Raw genomic sequence first — 20264 nt, 5'->3', positions numbered from 1 at the left:
CGAGCAGGGGGTTGGACTAGATGACCTTCAGGGGTCCTTTCCAACCCTGATATTCTATGATTCTATGATTCTATGATTTCCCAACTCCGTTGTTGCTTTCCTGGGAGGAGGGACTTAATCGATACCTCGGCACAAGCTTTCAATATTGTCTGAACTCCTTTAAAAGGAAGAACTTTATTAACACCCCAGTGTGAGCTGGGAGGAAATATTTGGCTGTCTACCTCATTTAGAAGGGATAATTGCATGGGCTGTAATATATACTGCTTACTGTATTTTTCACTCCATGCATCTCATAAAGTGGGTTTTAGCCCACAAAAGCTTATGCCCAGATAAATGGGTTAGTCTTTAAGGTGCCACAAGGACTCCGCGTTGTTTTTACTGTTATCTGAGAAGATTGCACAGATCGGGAGAGTTTTCAGAGGACAGGGGAAGAGAGTGACACCAGAAATGAGTCTGACCCCACAGGGATTGCCTTTCTGGTTTTCCAAGGGCACTGCCGCTACCAGGAGCAGGATGGTGTTGACTCTGACTGCCGAGGTAAGTGTTGGGATGGTGCTGAATTATTATGAATGGCTGTGATTGAGATGAATGGAGTAAGGCTTGGTGCGTCTGAATTTGCTCAAGGATTCTGGGAGCAGGGTTCTCTCAGCATCAGATAGTACGCTGAAATTGCACTTGAATGCTGATGTAACTATGGATAATGAATGGTTAACCAGAGGCTCTGTGTGTGTGTGTATTTTAGCTGACACTTTGATCACGGTTAAGGCTACGTTTTAGTCATGGGTATTTTTAGTAAAAGTCATGGACAGGTCACGGGCAGTAAACAAAAATTCAAGGCCCGTGACCTGTCCATGACTTGTACTATATACCACTAACTAAAACTTGCCCTGGGGGGGGGAAGGGCGCACAGGTGCTCTGGGGGGTGCAGTCCAGAGGTGCTGCAGGTGGTGGGAGGGTGGCCTAGGAACCCTGCTAGTCTTTGGGGGGAGGCAGGCAGCAGCGTGTGGCCCAGGACCCTTGCCGGTGCTGGGGGATGGGGAGGAGGCAGCGGTGTACAGCCTGGGCCCTCAGCGGGTGTTGGGGGGGCGGGTTGGCAGGGCTGGCAGGCTCCCTACCTGGCTCCGACCAGCAAGTCCCTGCAGCTCCTAGCAGGAGGGAATGCCAGGGGGGCTCCATGCACTGCTCCAGCCACAAGCACTTGCTCCGCAGCTCCCATTGGCCAGGAACCACAGCCAATGGGAGCTGCGGGGACGGTGCCTGCAGGCAGGGGCAGTATGCAGAGTCCCCTGACCCCTCCGCCTAGGAGATCCAGGGACATGCGGACTGCTTCCAAGAGTCCCCCCTCAATGTAAGCACTGCCCCACACCCCAAACCCCTGCCCCAGGCCTCAGCCCCCTCCCACACCCAAACTGCTGCTGCCCGGCCAGAGGGTATATTTCAGAGGCATGTAACTCCTTTGAGAGGGAGGAGTAAAATTACTAATAATATCGTATGTGCAGTGGCAGTTCCCCAATTAATATCTTAAGAAGCCTGTGACCCTGTAGGATGGGGTCTCAGGGTAGCCAACACCCTGCTATATGAGGGCTTTTTGTGGGACTTTTGGACCAGAGGGCCTTAGGGTAGCCAAAACCTTGCTCTGAGGGACATTTTGACAGACCAAGTACTTGAGAAGAGAAGAGAAGAAGAGGTCTCCATCGAGGACCAGTAGCTATACCTGCTTTGTTTGCCAATCAGGGTACTGTGTAGGGCCAACGTAGTTCCTGAGGGTTTATGCCTGGGGAACTGAGGCTTATTAAGAAGACGTATTGTATAACCTTTTACTGCTTGTGTGATTCTTTCTCAAATTGATTGCTGTGCATTGAACAAATTGTATGTGAATTTTCACTGGTACCGGTAACAATCTGCCCAGCTGAGGGCCATTAAAGATCCGTTTCAACAGTAAGGACAATAAAAAGGGGGGCTGGAAAAACTCACCTGCTGCTTACCGTCTGTTATCACCCAGGATGGCTAATAAAAAGGCTGCAAACTGAAAGGGTAGCAAACGAGTTAATCATTGTTCAAAGCAGACGGAGTGTAACAGGTGTGAAACTTGCGCCGGTCCCAGAGCTGGGTTCCTGTTATCATCCAGTCAACCTGAGTCACTGAAATATATTTTAAAGCAAATATATCCAAGAACAGGTGCTGTTTGCCGGATCCTTCTCGAGGCTAAATGCTGCCAAGTGTTTATTAGTAACGCTGTGGAGTTCTAGCAGACACTTTACGGGAGCGCAAGATACAACTGGACTGGCTGAGGAGAGAAGGTGGGCTGGATATTTACAGGTTTTTGTCACAGTGCCCTGGCTAATTTGTATTCAGATGCTACACTCTTTTAGATGTATCTGGCTTTACTGGAGAAATAAGTTTCCTCGCCCCCTTGTGGCACATTGTTTGGCACTGAAGTGGTTAAGTGGACTAGATTTACTGATACAGGTTTGCAAAGCAGCAGAATCTACTTTCATTTTATTATCGTATCCCTTTAAAATGAGCTAATAAGGGAGAGAGGATTGTCCAGTGCTTAGATCATGGGACTGGGCGCCTGGAGTTCTGGATTCTGTTCCCAGCTTGGCCACCAAAGTCACCGTGTACAAGTCACTTTAGCTCTTCGTGACTTGGATCCCCCTTCTGTAAAATGGGGTGACAGTGCTTCCCTAACTCCCTGGCCTGAATTCACTACTGGTGGTAAAGCGCGCTAAGGTCCTCGGAAGAGAGGTGCGATATAACTGCAGAGCAAAATAGAGTCAATGCCGCAAAACTGCTCAGACCATCTCATAAGTCTTCGAGCTCTTTACAAATATTAATTAAGCCTAAGCAATTGGGCCGAGGTGACTCGAGTCCAGGAATACAACCCACAAGCAGTGACTCCCAGTGGTCTAACCACGAGACAGCATTCCCACTTTTCAGAGGAGGACTCATTGGATAGCAGCGGTAGCATCTGGAATTCATTCTGTGGTGTTAAATTGTCTCTTTTCTGGTGAAACCTTTGGGTTCTATTTGTATTACCTTGTGTGGGCCCTTTGCCTATTTCTTCAGGCTATGGAGCAAGCGTGGCTTGGTCACTTATGTGTATGTTTTGCTTAGCTCACTTGCCTTCTTTCTCACGCCAGTGAATATGAAAGTGGAAGTCTGGAAAATGTAATGCTCCCTGTGGAATGACCTAAAGAATGCAAATATATGGAGGTGGGCCCTGATCTGAACTCTAAGTCCAAATTCCATATATATATCAAGGGCTGGATCAAAGCCATGACTCCCCCAAAAGCTTGGGAAGATCTTAAGTGCCAATCCTGGAAAATCTGATCTCCTATTTCCATGTAGTAGATTTCATTTCTTGATCTCTCTGTTAAAACAACAACAACAACAAAACCCAACTGTACAAAGATCTGTTTGATGGAGATATGACCAGCTTTTGATTCTGTTAACAAAAGATTTTCCCTTAGTCATCAGAAAAATTTGCCAAATTTCCCCCAAATATTCCAATATTTGGATCATGGCTAGAGCAGAAGGTCCTTGCTTAAATTCAAACAAAAATAATTACAATGGCGAGTCTAACTAGGAAAAGGCAACTTAATTCCCTAGTAAAATCTTTCTTTTAATTCCCTTTGTTCATAGACCAAAATGTGTTGTCATGGGGTGGGCTCCCTGTCTGTACTGATGGTCCTGGTTCAGTGAGATGATTTTCATTGGTTCTCTGCATTCTCAGCTCCCAGACAGAACAGTGCTGGCTCATCAGAACCCAACAGGGTGAGATCATTCCCCGCTTTGTGCTTGCCATGAGCTTGCTGACGTAGCCTGTGAAGGACATGCAGGTGCACTGAATAATCTCCAGAGCCTTTGAGAATGATCAGAAAGACCCCAGAACAAACCAGGTGTTTCTTAGCCGGTACAGGAACCTCGAGGATAAGATAACAGCAGAGAAATGCTCTGATCCTGCACGCCCCACTGTGGCAAAACTCCCATTAACTTTAGTGGGTTTTGTGCCCAAGCAAGGACTTCAGTAACAGGCTGTAAGTCCTTGTACGGTATAAGGAGGCTTTACCAAGTGGGGGCGGTGAACTACACAGGCAAATTCAGGTTAAGATTGCCTGCAAAAAGACTGCAGGACTGGGGCCTGCCTTTGTTACTCTTGATTCTACTCTTCTATTGCCACCTTCAATATTTCAGACCATGAGAGAATTCGTGGTCTGGTTTGGCCTTAACAACAGAGGGAGGTGTGCTTATCTGATTGGGAGAAGGCTGGTGACGTGGTGGCAGACCTGCTTTATAGCCCTGGGACACTGCTGCGCACCTATTCCTGCCCTGAAAGCCCCAGACGGGTTCTTTGGCTGCCCTCAGGCCAGATGGCAAGCGCCCTGCTCCTGATGCTGCTGCTCTCCCTCGCCTCAGCCCGGTCGTTTTCTCACCAGCGAGGCCTCATCTTCAATTTGGTAAGAGGAGGCTGGAAAATGCAGAGTTTGCCTGGGCCCGATCCCATGTGCTCTCCAGGGAGGGGAAGTCTCTTGGAGTGGAGGGGAATTAGCTGCCCTGCGGATTTGCAGGCTCTGGCTCAGAATATCCCTTGGCTTCCTTTCTGTGTTCAGTCAGATTCCTTGGGAATTTCCTGTGCTGGAGGAGAGAGGTTTTCAAAGGCATCTATTGCAGCTTAGTACTTCATTTAAATTTATTTCCTTCATTCTAATGACTTCATGGGCATTTCTGTGGCCCCTCCCCATACTCATAGGGCAATGACTCACAAACCCCAGATGGATTAATTCTAGCTGCCCCACTCCCCATGTGGCAGGGAATTATCATTCTCCCCATTTTACAGATGGGGAAACTGAGGCACAGAGCAATTAATGGCCTGCTTTGCAGCAGTGTCAAGCAATCCTATCTCCCATTGAAGCCATGGGGTGGGGAAGGAGCTCAGCATCTCTGAATATCAGGCCATTACTACGTATCATGGCAAAAAAGGAAGCTTATGGCAGAGCCAGGAACAGAGCCAGAACGGAGGTTTCTGGTGTCCCAGTCCAGGGCTTTAGCCATATGGCAGTTGCCACACATTGCCTTAACCACAAGCCAATTCACTGGGCTTGGGACATAAAAGGTGATGGAGCCAGTCAGAATGTGTAACCCGAACCAAGCCCTGGAAACCACAGCCAGGGCCTTTGTGGGATTCAGGGTGAAGAGGGGGAAATGTCAGATTCTCGGAGTAGGACACTGGGGACGGGACACGCAGCTTCCTGGGCACATCCCGTCTGTGAAATAGTGTTTTACCCTGAGCTGGCAATGGCAGATTGTGTGTGTGTGCAAGCGTGCACAATGGACTCACTTTTGGGGGCGGATTCTGCTATCCTTACGCGTGATTTATTCAGGGCAAACTCCTATTGACCTCCCTGGGCGTCTTACTTAAGTCAGAACTGAAGAAAAACTTCAGGATTTGGCCTATAGTGAATTGGATGAAATAAAACTTCATTTAGACTGTGTGTGTGTGTGTGTCCATAAAGTTCCACGCGGTATGTGCGTGCCTATAGATACACGCTCCGCACCGAGATATACTCATAAGAAACCACCAGAGGACTTCTGTTCTCTGCCAGCGGAGACACGCCCGGCGTGCGTGTGACAGAGGGCAGCTGCAAGGTGTGGCTCCCCATCTGTGATAGGAAGAGGCACAGGGAGACTGACCTTAGCTCTGGGGCCCTTGGGGGTCCAGGCGTCGGCTCTCACTGTGCTTTCCTTCCAGGACAATGGGGAGCTGTGTCTGCAAAGCGCTCAGTGCAAAAGCAGGTGTTGCCACAGGATTGACATGTTAAGCCTGGCTCGTTGTGCGAACCGAGCAGCCGAGAATCAGGAGTGTTCCCCCAAGGTACGTGGCACGCTAGCTCTGGCTCATGTTCCCACAGATGTGCCTTGTCCTTCCTCCTTAAGCGGCGGGTAAAGCAGCTGAGACCGGATGTGCAGGCAGCTGATAGAGACCCACGTTTGCAAATTGTTTGTGGGTAACAACAATGGGGAGGGGCAAAGCCCCAGCAGCTCGGGGATCCCAGTCCAAACACTTGAACCTTTGTGGCCCCTTTTCTGTGACCTGCCGATAGTCCCTAGTGCTCTTCCTCCTTGTGCCACCCCCTCTAAAAATCTTGGGTGCCCTCAACACCTTCCATGCAGCTAGGGCTGGATCTTCAAGGCAGGTCCCTCCCACTCTGGGGACACCTCCTCTCCAAGGTAGCCCTCATCCCCCCTCTAGTAACAGCTGCTTTCTGAAGGAAGGCTGCATGGCTCACTTGCTCCTTGCTCTCTTGGCAGGAGCTTACCTGGTGATGGAGACCAGCAGCCCCTCTGCGGGACCTTCCTAACACCCCACTCAAAGACTGGGCAATTCTAGGGCTTTCCATTTAGCTGCCTCTGGCAGGTGAGGCTGATGATTTGTTTCCAGGCTGTGCTGTCTGATCGCACAGGAAGGCCTGATCCTGGACGAACAAAGGGTACGGGACCAGGGATAATAGCACCTCTGGGTCAATACAGGGAAGTATCAATGTAACAGCCTGCTAGACAACAGACTGCTTTGCTGAGGCCTTGCTGGTAGACCAGAGGCGGCGCTGGGCATGCTGCAGTGTGCCGTACTATGACCCAGACCTTTGTGTCCCGTGCAGAGCATCTACGGGGTTTACTACAAGTGTCCCTGTGAGAATGGCTTAACCTGCGAGACTGATAAGAGCATCGTGGGATCCATCACCAACACCAACTATGGCATCTGCCAGGATCCTGGGAGCTTGTCCAAGTAAAAGTGGAGTAACGGCACAGGAAATGTTCCCACGCCCGCGCCCCGCAGCTGTCACCCCCTTCCCACGCCCGCACCCCACAGCCATCACCCCTTCCCATGCATGCACCCCTCCTCTCCACCATATCTACTGTATACACCAGGCACCTCTTCCCATTCTCCTTTCTCTGCACCTCTCACTCCACACCATACAGATACCTGGCTCGTTGTCCCCAGACCCCTTTCACCCAGCCCACACACTGATCCCTCTTGCTGTCACCAACACCTGCACCCGTCCCTCCACACCGATCCACACCACACACGCACACACCTACACTCAGCTCTGCTGGAGTAATGCACACGGATCCTGAATGACATTTGATTATCGGGCGTCCCTCTGTGCTGGGTCTGACAATTCAGAGCACCCTGGGTGAAACAAGAACGCATCAGTTCAATATCCTCCAAGAGCCATTATTGTCTCTCCCCCAGCCCTCAAAAATAACTACCCGCCTCTGTTGCGCACTGTATCTTCAGCTGACACTTTGCAAAAGGGGCTGCAGCCCCCTTTCTGGTGCCCCCTCCTGAATCCCATTGTTCATAAGCTGTGCCAACCTCACCCAGCCTTGGCCCTGACTTCCCACTGATTACATCATTGTCTCTCTTTCTGCAAGAACAGCCCGGCTTCTTCATGGGACTGCTGCAACTCTTGTGCCCATCCATGTCACCCTAACTGATCTGGCTGGGGATGGGCCGGGGGAAAGGCGCTCTTGTTGGACTTTCCACTAAAACGTTTCTTCTCCTGGGGTAACGTGAGATCAGGCATCGTTCCCCATCTCCTCCAGTTAATACACAGGTAGCTAGGCCAGGATCTGTTCCAGGGACCAAGATAGAGAGAGCAAAGGGCCTGTAGCAGGTGGGAAGGGAGAGGTTGGGTGGAAGGTAGGGTAGAGGGGACTTCAGACCAACTCAAAGAAGGCTCATGCCTTGGGCAGAACAAGGTTGGAGAAGGATTTCCTCTCTCTAGGTGAAATCCACCCATGCACAATGGGTACTTCAGGTGGTGCAAAAGCCCTGGTCCGGGGTGAATTAATCTCCTAGACTGATGCTTGCTCAGTATTCGTGCTGGGCATAGAACTGCGGGCAGTACTGTAGCTGGTTAACTCAGCCGGTCATTCTCCCTGTGGACTACACAGGGCAGATTGCAATTATCTCCGATTGAGTCCATCACTGAAATCATTCAACTAGCAGCTTTCTTTTGCTCTCCAGCAAGACCTCACCTCCCAGGATGCACCCTGGCCACGCAACTCCCACAATGCACTGCCTTTCCTCCCCCTGAGAGGAGATCAGGGTGCATTGTGGAAGACTGAGTCCAACCAGGGAGCCTGGTCTACAGCGGTGAATGGGAGCATGAGGCACCCAAGCTACAATTCCCATGAGGCACCGCAGCAGCCTTTCAGAATTGAACCATTTTGGTTTTCAGCCAAAATACTTCAGACTTTGATTTTTCTTTCTCTCCAAAAGTCAAATTTTTCTGCAGGGAAACCCCCCATTTTCTGACCCCCTCTAGTGATGCCACCTCCTAAGTGGTGTTACCTGAGAGCTCTATGCATGTGTACATAATCTGTAATCGTGTAAATAGTTAATAGATAAGGGGCCAATAGCGGGCAGAGTCCCTGGGTTTTGTAGGACAAATAAAACTTGTTAGCCTTGTGCCTTGCAAATGGCTTTCTTAGTGCAAGCTCTTCACAACTGTTGTTAATCTAGCATCAGGAGTGAGAGTTGTTTGCTCCTCTGTTGTGTCACGCTAGCAATGGCCGTGAGCAGCAGTTCACCCCCTGCTACACACTTCTGCGCACACTGGGGCTTTGCCTGGTTTTCTTTTTTTAGAAAGGGAGTAGTGTATAGGAATAGGGCGGTACCCCTTTAAATAGGTTGTCTGCCCTCTAGTGGTGCTCATTGTATCCCATGTTTCAGAAGGCTCCAAAATCCGAGCACAGCAGTGATGTGTCTGTGTGGCTAGGCTTTGCATGTTGTGTATACTCTTCAGTAAATGTGGTTATTTGGGTCCCACCATGCCCTGTGGTTCTTGCATATTGTTTACTGTGTAAAGAGAGGGACACAAGGGGAAACAGAGGCACCCAGCAAGTCAGTGTCAGAGCCATGAACCCAGAGCCCAGCTCTCCTGACTCCCCATTAGCTCTAACCACTAAACTATCCTTCCTTTTGTGGCTTATTTATTTGCATTGCTCTAATGAGAGCTTAGCCTGTATTTGCTCTGCTGTAACTGAGTGCCTCTCAGGTGTCCTTGAACTGACCAGTCATCTGTGAAATCTCATTCCTTTTACCAGGAGCGGGCCTGTACCTGATCCTCAGTCCTAATCTGGGCACCTAGGCTGGGATTTACTGGGGTGACCGTGCCCGGCGTCCCCAGGCAGACACAGGGTTTGAAAGCTGGAAGAGGGATCTGAGGGAGAACGCATTCCCCTTGGCACTAAAGTTTTCACTAGCAATGTGGGTGGACGGTGGTTTCCTTCTGGTGGATTGTTCCTACTCGAGGCCTGGTTGGACCTGGCCGTGTGGCCCAGAGGTGCAGGCAGCTTGAGCCACGTGCAATTTCCTGGGAGCAACATGTCTTATGGCAGGTGGATTTTATTCTTCATCCACTCACTGGCAGCTTCTTCTGTGCTGAGTGGTCAGTCAGCGTACAAGGGCACACCTGCCTCGGGAGGTTATGGGGATACTGCAGACTCTAGGGGCAACAGACTGGCCAGCGGGTGTCCTGTCCACCCCAGACTGCCAGTTACAGCCCTGCATGTGACCATCTTTGCCCTTCCTGATGCATGAGTGGCACTTGTCATTGGCCAGTTGGGTCCATGCCAAGCAGCTGGGACATAGGGTGCAGCCCAGAGCCAGGGCTGGCTCTCCATGTACTTGAAATGAGAGCAATTTCTGCAGGAGACCCTCCTCCCCTCAGGCCTTTTCCTTTGGCAGGGAATAGGGGGAGAAGGGGCCCAGGAGGCAGCTGGGCTCTAGGCCAGTTAGAGCTTTGCTGGTGGGACCTAGCACCTTGCATTTGCCCCAGGAGCTGTGGGGCAGGCAGCCTGGTGTGTAGGCATAACAGCCTCTCCCCAGTCCTCCTTGCTCAGCATTTGGGCCAGTGTATGTCTATGCCCCATACTAACCCCATGCTGTGACCCAGCGTTGAGCCCAAGCCCCGCTTCCATCCATGCACCAATCGGCCTGCCTTGGGGTCAGCCAGCACGTAGGCCTCAGGGCCCAGGACCCGGCTGGAGGTGGGTCGGAGCCCGCGTCTCACCGTGACTCAGGCCCAAGTCCCTTCTGCAGCGTGGACGCAGCTCGAGCCACAGACCCAAGTTAGAAGCTCTGCGTTGCAGTCTGGCCGCGTTGGCAAAGCTGTGAGACCCGGGTCCAACAATGACCCGTCCGGTTTTACAAGGCAGTGTGGATGCTCAAGCGTGGGCTTGGAAACATCATATCCCCAAGCTCAGATCCCACCACTCTGGGCGTAGAGGCCTTGTCTGCCCTGAGGGTTTGCCCTGATTCCAGCCATCACAGTTTACACTTACCCCGGTTTCTAGCAGGGGTGAGCCCTGATCCTCCCACGGGGCAAATAGCAGCTTTGCCTGTCTGCACTGGGGGGGTTGCACAGTGAATCAGGGCAAATCCCCAGCCTAGCTAAGGCCTGAATTTAGTTACCAAGGAGGGGTGCTGGGGATGTTTCCCAGGGGCTACACAGCTGAGCTAGGAGCCAGGTCCTGTGAGATCCCCAGTGATATTGGGTTCTCCCTGGGGAAAGACAGAGACAGACAGCAACGGCCCATCGCTCCTGAGCTCTTTTATTAGCCTCTGGTGATTCTTACTGCTCTGATCTGGTTCTACCCCATCCCCGCCGCGAGCCAGCTCAGGGGTTGTCATCCTCATCGAAGTAGGAGCATTCGACATGCTGCCTGCTGCATTTGGCCTCCTCCTCCTTGCAGAGCTGGAGGCTCAGGATGACCTTGCAGGCCTGGATCTGCACCTCCTCCTCCGGGTGGATGATGAGGGAGAGCAGACGGTCGGCCAAGCGGGAGTCCTCTCCGAAGAGCGCCTCGTGGAGGGACAGCTCGTTGTACTCCCAGTGCACCGACTGGTACTGCGGGGTCAGGCGCCCCTCGCTCAGCTTCTCCACAAACACCAACATCTCATAGAGCAGGTTACCGGGCAGCGAGGCGTGGAAGAGGTTGAGGAAGTCAGAGTGCACCTGGGGGCCCAAGGAAGGTATTGCTTTGGGCTGAGTTCCTCTCCGCCCCCCCATACATGTTTCCCTTCCATGGTTCTGCCAGATGGGAATGTGAGGGGGAGGGTGGAAGACCCCTCCCCAAAGGCCCTGCACAGGATCCCGAGGATCTGGGGGGATTCTGGTTTAGCCAGGGCCATATCTCTCTGTTCATCCTTGCCAGCCTCGAAAGAAGGACCAACAGCAGCAGGTGCTCAGACCCCGGAGCCCTGCCCAGTGTGTGTGGAGCGCTCTCAGGTGCTGGCTTTCTGCTCCTGCTGGGCCTGAAACACTTTGAGATCAGCCTCTTGGGGGATCCCAGACCCACTCGCCTCTCGATGGAGAAGGATGGGGCAGGAAAGTTAAGGAGGCATCTATGAACCTCAGCAAATGGGAGTGGTTCAGCTCCAGGGCCTGGAGCAGAGAGTTGGGGGGGGAGGGAGCGCTTTGCTGCCCCGCCCCACATTAACGCTCAGCGTTTGCAGGTGCAGGACAGCAGGGAGAGCGTGTTTTCTTTCGGTGGGTTGGGTTTTTGTCCAAATCAGCAACTGTATCCAAACCAGGGCTAATTAGAATCAGAACTTCCAAGTGTATTCGGCCTGGCACAGAGCCCCCGCGGGGAAACTTCGGCCGGGGCAGCTGAAGTTTGGCAAAGTTATAAGCAACTGGGTCTTACAAGGGGAAAATGCCAGGCATTGCCTGTACCACCTATGATAGAGGACTCCAGACCCCCCTGGCCTTGCCTCCTCTGTGCTCCCTGCTCCCCTCTGACCCAGGCCCAGCTCTTCCAGATGCTCCCAGCCCTGCTAGCAGGCTGGCCCTTACCTGGCAGTTCATGATGTCATACAGAAGGTCTTCTTTCTGGGCCAGGTTGCTCAGCAGCTTGAGCACCTGCACCTAAGGAAACAGGGCAGGGTGTCTGAGCGCAGGACTCAGGGAGGGGAACACCACGCCAGGCCCCGGCACTGCTGAAGCAAAGGTCAGTGTCCAGCAGGAGCTACTGAAGGGAATGAGGTGGGAGAACTTGCAGCTGCTCACTCCAGCCCCAGCCTCACCCAGCAGGGGGCACTGTAGGGGATGGGCTTAGGAGCACTGGCTGTGGGGGAGCTCCCAGCTACTCCAGTCCCAACCTCACCCAGCAGGGGGCGCTGTCGGGCATGGGGCAGGAGCACTGGCTGTGGGGCGCTCCTGGCTACTCCCGTCCCAGCCTCACCCAGCAGGGGGCGCTGTCGGGCGTGGGGCAGGAGCACTTGCTGTGGGGCGCTCCTGGCTACTCCCATCCCAGCCTCTCTGGCAGGGGGCGCTGTCGGGCATGGGGCAGGAGCACTGGCTGTGGGGCACACCTGGCTACTCCCATCCCAGCCTCTCTGGCAGGGGGCGCTGTCGGGCATGGGGCAGGAGCACTGGCTGTGGGGCACACCTGGCTACTCCCGTCCCAGCCTCTCCCAGCAGGGGGCGCTGTCGGGCGTGGGGCAGGAGCACTTGCTGTGGGGTGCTCCTGGCTACTCCCGTCCCAGCCTCTCCCAGCAGGGGGCGCTGTTGGGCACAGGGCAGGAGCACTTGCTGTGGGGCACACCTGGCTACTCCTGTCCCAGCCTCTCCCAGCAGGGGGCGCTGTTGGGCACAGGGCAGGAGCACTTGCTGTGGGGCACACCTGGCTACTCCCGTCCCAGCCTCATCCAGCAGGGGGCGCTGTTGGGCATGGGGCAGGAGCACTGGCTGTAGAAGCACAAGACCAGCCTAGTGGCCTAAGCTCAGGATTGGGAGCCCATGTCCCCTGCGTTCCAAGCTGAGCTGGGACAGGGACACACGGTGTGGGTTTAGACAAGTCCCACTTTCCCATCTGCAAATCCGGTCTGAGGGGCGAGGGGAGTGCAGTTAATTCGTTAGCGCTTGTGCTACTGAGGGCATGGTAGAGCAGCCCAACGGCCCGCTTAGGGAACAGCTCGAGGGCAGGGTGCGGAAGCAGCTCACACCGACTCCTGTCCCAGATGGGGACTCCCCATCCGTCATGGTGCAGGAGCTCCTGGCTGGAAGGAGAAGGAATGCCCCCGTTTCTATACCTGGGTCAAAGTGCTCCCCGTCTGCAGGATCTCCATCAAGGAAGGTATCATCCGTCTCAGGAGCGGGTGGGTGTGATCTGGCAAGGGCAAGCCATTCAGCAGCCTCAGCCCAGCAATGTGCAGCTCCGTGTCCCAGATGGTGGTGACCAGCTCCAGGATCTTGGGCACGAACTCCTGCAGGGGAAGATGGAGCGGCCCCATAGCTGTTCACCTGACTCCAAAGGCCTGGGGCAAGCGCAGCTCCCTAGCAACACCCTCCAGGGGTTCCTGCTTCTGTACTTTGTGTGACCCTAAAGAAGGACCCCCACACGTTTCCCTTCAAAGAGAAAGATCCGTGCAGGCAGGGAACCGATGCAGCCGACCCCAGAGGCAAAGGGCTGAGGGGTAACCTTGGAGCCAAAGGAGGCCAGACATACTGAGTGAGAGGCAGAAAGGGGAGCAAATACCTGGATTTTAATTTTAAACTTCCGGATACCAGCAAATGCCTTGAGGGCGTTCAATGCCTGGATTTTGATGCCTTTATCTTTGTCATCCAAGGCTGAGGCCACCAGTCTGATGTCCTCATAGGTACAGGCTGAGGCCTGGAGAAGTAAGACACAGACATGGGTAGAGGTGAATTAAAACACATGCAGGGACATCTCGCTTCTGAGTCATTATTTGTGCCCACAAATGTAGGTGCTGGGGGGCCAGGAGCCATGTAAGTACCTGGGGCGGGGGGCAGGGAGGGGAGCCAGCGGAGCTTCCTTTCCAATCGATCTGCCAATGGGGTGAGTAGGCAGTGAGCTGTTTAACCCCAGGCAGAGCCCCACCAAGCCCAGGGCTGGAGCCCTGTTGCTGTCTCTTAATGCCGGCCATGTGCCAGCCAGGGGAGCAACCCTGCCATGCGAGGGCCACCGTTTACTGGGGTGATGGACAAGAATCGGATTAACTCTGCCCCCGTGTCTGTTCCATCCCATCTCTCCCACGGAATCACACCGGCAAGGACCCAGAGGCCCCGAGAGGGATGTCCCATGTCTATCGCCCTTCTGGGGCACTTGGTCTAGTTAATTTTGTACAACAGATCTAGCAACAGGTTTAGCCCAGCCCCACGAGTTTATCCCATTCCCCTCTGCTCTGCTGTGGGGCTCGCGTTACGTTAAGAGGCCTGCGCCACCCCGTCTGCCGCTCCATCTCAACCTGCTGCCTGTGGCCTGCTGTGGGGAGTGAGATGTCTGACAGCGTTCCTGGCTTTTCGCTGAGCTGGACCAGTGCAGCCACTGGGAATACTAGGGGGCTCTGTCCATGCCCAGACACAAGGTTGTTGAAGCTGAGGGAATTGTGAGCACAGACCAGGGGGGCCCTGGTTTCCAACAGGGTCCTCCCAGACTTGGAGAAACGACTAAGAAACCGGCCTCACCCTGTTAATAAACATGGGAGCGAGGATCTAACCAAATCCTCAACCCCTTCCAACTCGGTCCAGAGCCAGGCTTTACAGCTTGGGCCCGTCTCTCGTTAAACATCATCTTCGCCTTCTTGGCCTTCTTGGCCCCGTCTGGGCAAGATTCTTTGGCATCATGGAACAGCAAGCAGAGTCCCCTGAAAACTCTGTTATGCCAGCTGAGATCAGAGCCTGGCTCAGGCATTGCACCCCATTCTTTCTTTCGGCCTCCCGCCTTCCCCCGGACCCAGAATCTCTTCCCCCCCACCCCCACCCAGCAGGTTTGGAAGGAGCTCTGATTGAAAGGACCAGTTGGCCTTTGCTCTCACCTCCGACTCCAGTAGGTAAACGCAGCGGGTGATGCTGTGTAATATCATGCTCTTGGCGTAATCGTCCTGCTTCTGGCTCAGGGAAACCAGGAGCTTCCGCAGCTCCCCAGAATCTTTCACAGCAAAATTCCCAGGCTCGATGGCGAGTCCTAGATACAATCACCCAGCAATGAGTCCCCAGCGCCGAGGGGAAGGCACGGCACAGGGAACAGAGTTCAGACCCTGGCAGCAGGCATGGAGCCACCCAGCCTGCAAGCTGAGCTCCAAGAGGAGAGCCGCCAGGGGAGGCTTTTAATACCATAAGGCAATGTTGCCTAGTGGTTAAAACACTGGCTGGGGACTCAGGAGAGCAGCGTTCTAGTCCCGGTTCTGCTGCTGGGTGACCTGGGGCAAGTCATTTTGTTTCTCTGGGCCTCAGTTTCCCCGTCTGTAAAACGGGGATAATGATACTGTCCTCCTTCGTAAAGTACTGTGAGATCTACTGAGGGGGATGTTATTATTATGAGACAGACAGAGACATTTCCTTGCTCAGCTCTTGGGCCATGTGTGACAAAGCCCAAACCCAGACAAGGCCAAGGGCTCTGGTTTGCCAGAAGCTTTGCCATGGTTCTTGGACCTTTCAGGCAACCTAGGCTGAGCTCCACATGAGCTCCCTTCCCGCTCCAGGATTTAGCATCTATCCCAGATGTGCTCAGAATATGCTCTGCTCCCGGCTGAGTTTTACTCTGAGTTTTCAGGCTGGCGCTGGGGGTGCAAAGAGACCACACGAGCCAGACCCAATAAACCAAAGGTTCATTGACCCCAAACAAACTGAAACTGAAGCATCCCACAGGCTGGGGGTCCGGCTGGGTGGAGAAGGGCGAGCAGGCGCCCCTGTTCTCCTGGGCCATCCCCGTCTCCCATCCCTTTCAATGGGAACTGGGATTTTGTCCCTTTTCACCAAGCCCTGAGCAGTCTGATCAGCCAACGGGGAACGGAAGGGTTCCAGGAGAGAGCCACATGCCCAGGGCACCACGCTGGCATGTGAAAGGGGGTGTGGGGAGTTTACAGCATGAGTTCAAGGCAAACAATCCAGCTGTTCAGAACAGTTCTCAGTCGTGTGTCCCGTTGGGGAGCTTGACCTATGGCCCTGAGCCAGTTCTCCATCCCAGCTCCCCAGACTGAGTTGCTGTACCCACTGCCTCTCCATGAGTGGGGCTGTTCTAACCTGCCGTGGCATGAGGGGTACCCATGCCGTGATGGGTCGGAGCCTGCACAGGCGGATGGGAGGTGGACAGCAGCGGCTCAGCCTGGCCCAGCGCAGAGATTTATCATTACGGCAGGGCGGGGAGAGCCTAACACAGCAACCGACAAAGACTAGAGAGCTGGAGTTGGCCCCAGTACCAGCACTGCCCTCTGCAAGGGGATGAAACAAAGATCCTCCTACAAACCCACGGGGGCCAGCCGTTTGGGAATAGCCACGGGCTGCAGGTTTTGCAGATTGGTCAGATAGCCGAGCGGGGCAGCCTTGGCATCAGGCCATGTGATCGTGCTGGCAAAAACTCAATCCTGGATCAGCCACCTAGGTTACCTGGGAGAGGGGGCCCCCTACTGGCAGCGAGGGAATGACACTTTCAGTGAAGGGAGCAAGAGAGGTGGGCTTTGACCTTTAACGAGGCCTCACTCAAAATTAAGGCAACAAGCAAACCAGTGCAATTTACAATCCTGACAATAACAACACAGAGGTGACAGAACAAATGTTCTGCCTTCTGAACGGTTTTAATCAATACTTCCACGGCACGTGCCATCAGTAGAAACATTAATCGTAGATAAGCATGATGCTATCTGACCCTTTAAAACTTCTATTTGCCCTCCTGACACTAGCAAGCTAACACGGAGGGCTTCAGGTTCCCCTGATGAGAGGGGGCAAGTATCATTACGAGAGAGGGGCCTGGGCTGCAAAGTTATCTCGGGATCCAAACTCCCCCAGAGGTGGTTTGAATCCAGGATTTTGGCTTGGACGCCTCTCCAATAGATGGGGAAACTGAGGCACAGAGCGGCGAAGTGCTGAGAGGGTCGGCCAGCAGCAGAGCTGGGATTAGAACACGGGGGCGCCTGTTTGCTCGAGGCCACTCCAGCAAGCACGCCAGGAGGCTCACGGTATCAGCGACAGGAGTCACTTGTCCTTGGGGGGGGCCCGATCCCTTCTGCTAGCCCAGTGCGCCGAGTCCTCCCGCCGGGGCGAGCTGCTGTCAACGGCGCCGGTGAACGGCGCTGCACCGAGACCTCCTGGAAGCAGGTGGCTGCTCCCACTACTCACTGGCTATGCTGACAGGCTCCAGGCTTAAGGAGGGGCTGTTCAGTCCTGCTCGGATGGTCTTGTAAAGCAGATAGATGGCCCCGGCTCCTGTGGCCACACTGAGCATGTTTTTACGGGTGCACATCTCTAAGTACTCCATCTTCTTGCCTCGCTGCCTGGCGGCATCTGAGGGAAACACCAAGAACCCGCTGGGGGGGGCAGCTGTGCTCTAGAACCGGAACTCGCAGGGGCCCAGAACCGTGGCTTCAGATAGGCCCCCCAGCTGGAAATACTCAGCTGCTCATCACATGGTTTGTGATGTCACCAGAGTCCATCCTGGCATCTGTGGTACCTCTGTTTCCTACTGGCTGGGGGAGCCGGGAGCGGGTGGGAGGAAGGACTCCTGGGTTCTGTTCCTAGCTCAGACTAACCCTAACCCTTTCCCTCATCTGTGAAAGGGGGACAATGATACTCCCTTTCCCTGGTAAAGTGCTTTGAGATCCACTCCTGACAAGTGCTGGGAATGGGCCAGCGCGGGACGGTACAATGACAAGGAATTGGCCAAGTCCAGTTTTAAATGGCTCAACCAATAGGGCTCCCATCTCTTCCTTTGGGAGGCTATGCCACAGTTCTCGCCATCAGGAGGTTTTCTGATGTGAGCCTCAATGGTCCCTTGCAGCGGCTGGTCCCTTCGCTCCTAGAGACACTTCCCTTTGCCAGGATTAAATTCTCCCTGATGTCTGAACCCTTCAACTGTTTCGATCAGGAAGGGGCTCTCACCACAGCCATCCCAGATCCAAACACCTGTAGACTCTGAGGACATTCAGATCCGCAGCTGGGTCAGGATCCAACTTGTGCAGCTATCAACTTTCTCTGTCGTGAGTCTAACCGGCCCCGGATCCAGCTGTGGATCTGAACGCTGGTCGTGGAGTGGCCGACTGTTCTCATGTTCCCCCTCCCTTCCCACCTCGGTCACAGGCGGGGTGATGGAGCGCGCTCTCCCCGTGCGATTGAAACCTTGGGCTGTTTGCTGGGGATGCAGCCATGGGGGATTGTTCGTTTGCCAGTGAGGGGGGGGGGGGGTTGCTGCTTTGGAGTGGGAATCAATCACCGGTGTCTTTTAAAGCATATGGTGCTCTGGCCCCTGTGTGACTGCCTAGCACCCCTGACAGGATGCCAGAAGTGCTTGGAGCCAGGAGGACAAGGCCCTATAGACTGTGTTCTCTGGAGAGCCTGGGGGCCAAGGTGTGTGTGATCTATGAAAGGGGGGGGCAGTGTTGACTAGAGCGTAGAGTACTAGACTGGGACTCAGGAGAGCTGGGGTCTATTCCTGGCTCTGTCGCTGGCCCATTGCAGCATGCCGTGCCTCAGTTTCCCCAGCGGTAAAGTGGGATAGTGACACTGCCCGCCTTTGTAGAGTGCTTTGAGATCTGCGGATGAAAAGCACCGTATTGCAGCAAGGTGTGAGTATTTATTTAAAAGGTGTCGCCGTCACTGGGAGCCAGCACCTGTGTGAGGAGAGTGTGACTCTGCCCCACCTCCATCTCTCCAAAGATGCGGGATTGGGAGCGTTCTTTGAACCCAAGGGCCCCGGCCGAATCTTGCCGTTGGATCCCTTGAGGCAGATCCAGCATACACCAGTGGAGGGCAGCAAAATCCTGGAGATGGCCAGAGGGTTTCCGCCATCCAGCCTCCGAGGGATCCTCCAGGGCGAAGGCTGACACCATTTCCACAGCGTGCTGGACCAAGCGGGTGGGCTGGAGGGAGACTCCCTGCCCGCTGCACAGAGGGCCGCAGGGCACCCCAGCTCTCCCACCAATCCCGCGTCTTACTGCAAACGCTCCAAGTGTTTCCAAACATCCCCTGCCCCCAACCTCACCCCCGGGGCGTCCCAGAAACAGGAAGGTGCTGCCTGGAACGGTGCTGTGCCCCTCCACCCTCTACTGAACCCATGGCCCAAGGGGTGCTGTGCTGCCGGGGCCCTGCTCCCTCAGGTGAGAGGTAACACCCACGTCTTGACCCCGTCCCCTGGCTGCTCTGTGCCACATCAGCGGTGTGGGTGTTGGTCCCGGTGCCCTGAGCAAACCCCAGCTTGGGTCACGTTCGGCCTCGCTGGGTTCTCCCTAGAACTGCGGGCAGGATTCTTCACTTCCTGTCTCAAACGGTTAGGGAACGTGGTAGTACCCCGTCAAACGGCCGTCCCGTCCCACTCCAGAGGTGGCTGCATTTCAGCAGCGGGGGAAGTGAGCCAGCATATTAGGGCTGTCCCTCGGTCCCCTTGCCCCCCGCGGCTGGCTGGAATGTGAACGTCTCAGCTGCGTGCCATAGGTCCTGTTCTGCAGACTCTAGTGGGGATTCTCCTGTGGCTGTGGTGGCTGGGGGTTCAGCCCTGCAGACCATAGAATCATAGAATATCAGGGTTGGAAGGGACCCCAGAAGGTCATCTAGTCCAACCCCCTGCTTGAAGCAGGACCAATTCCCAGTTAAATCATCCCAGCCAGGGTTTTGTCAAGCCTGACCTTAAAAACCTCTAAGGAAGGAGATTCTACCACCTCCCTAGGTAACGCATTCCAGTGTTTCACCACCCTCTTAGTGAAAAAGTTTTTCCTAATATCCAATCTAAACCTCCCCCACTGCAACTTGAGACCATTACTCCTCGTTCTGTCATCTGCCCTCGATCTGTCACCAGGAGTGGAAGGGCGGGGGAGCACGTGGGAATGGGCGGGGCGGGGGGGAGGGCAGGGGAGTTGAGCGATCTGGCCCGGGGCCAAATACATTCAGGATTTTCCAGCTCGGACCTATATTTACTGGGGAGGCTGCAGCTTTATTCTGGCAGCTTCTGCTGCAGTAAATATTGGTTTAAACCAAAAACCAGACGCCCGACTCCGGGAGCCTTAACAAACGCAGGAAGGGGCCCTGGCGAGGGAGGTGCTGGGGACCTCTCAGAGCAGGGGGGCACCCTGGGGGGCAGTCCCACAGGCAGCAAGGAAGGCAGAGCCTGGCAGAGCGGGGTGCTGGGGCGGGGACCCAGGCAAGTCACACCCAGCAGGCAGGGGGCCTGAGTGTCCAGCCTGGCTCAGGGGGGCATCGCCAGAGCTCGTGCAGAAATGGATGCACCAGGCTTTGGGCACGAGC

General features: G+C 54.5%; 2 protein-coding genes across 2 annotated transcripts; one reads left to right on the top strand and one right to left on the bottom strand.

The window, feature by feature from the left end:
• Positions 1 to 461: 461 nt before the first annotated feature.
• On the top strand, positions 462 to 8795 carry CLPS (colipase). The gene is made up of 3 exons (XM_084611359.1): positions 462 to 537; positions 5753 to 5875; positions 6660 to 8795. The coding sequence occupies exons 1-3, from the start codon at positions 514 to 516 to the stop codon at positions 6789 to 6791; spliced, it is 279 nt and encodes a 92-aa protein (XP_084467485.1). The 5' UTR covers positions 462 to 513; the 3' UTR covers positions 6792 to 8795.
• A 1893-nt stretch (positions 8796 to 10688) lies between these two features.
• Positions 10689 to 18856, bottom strand: ARMC12 (armadillo repeat containing 12; the record flags this gene model as incomplete). Its single annotated transcript, XM_084611581.1, has 7 exons — positions 10689 to 11027; positions 11868 to 11939; positions 13106 to 13279; positions 13552 to 13686; positions 14852 to 15000; positions 17151 to 17315; positions 18625 to 18856. The coding sequence occupies 7 exons, from the start codon at positions 18854 to 18856 to the stop codon at positions 10689 to 10691; spliced, it is 1266 nt and encodes a 421-aa protein (XP_084467707.1).
• Between the last annotated feature and the right edge of the window lie 1408 nt (positions 18857 to 20264).

The sequence above is a fragment of the Lepidochelys olivacea genome, assembly GCF_965140295.1.
Source record: "Lepidochelys olivacea isolate rLepOli2 genome assembly, chromosome: 21".
In the NCBI taxonomy this organism is placed as follows: Eukaryota; Metazoa; Chordata; order Testudines; family Cheloniidae; genus Lepidochelys; species Lepidochelys olivacea.
Note: the sequence above shows the minus strand (reverse complement) of the source record. Positions and strands in the feature narration are given on the sequence as shown.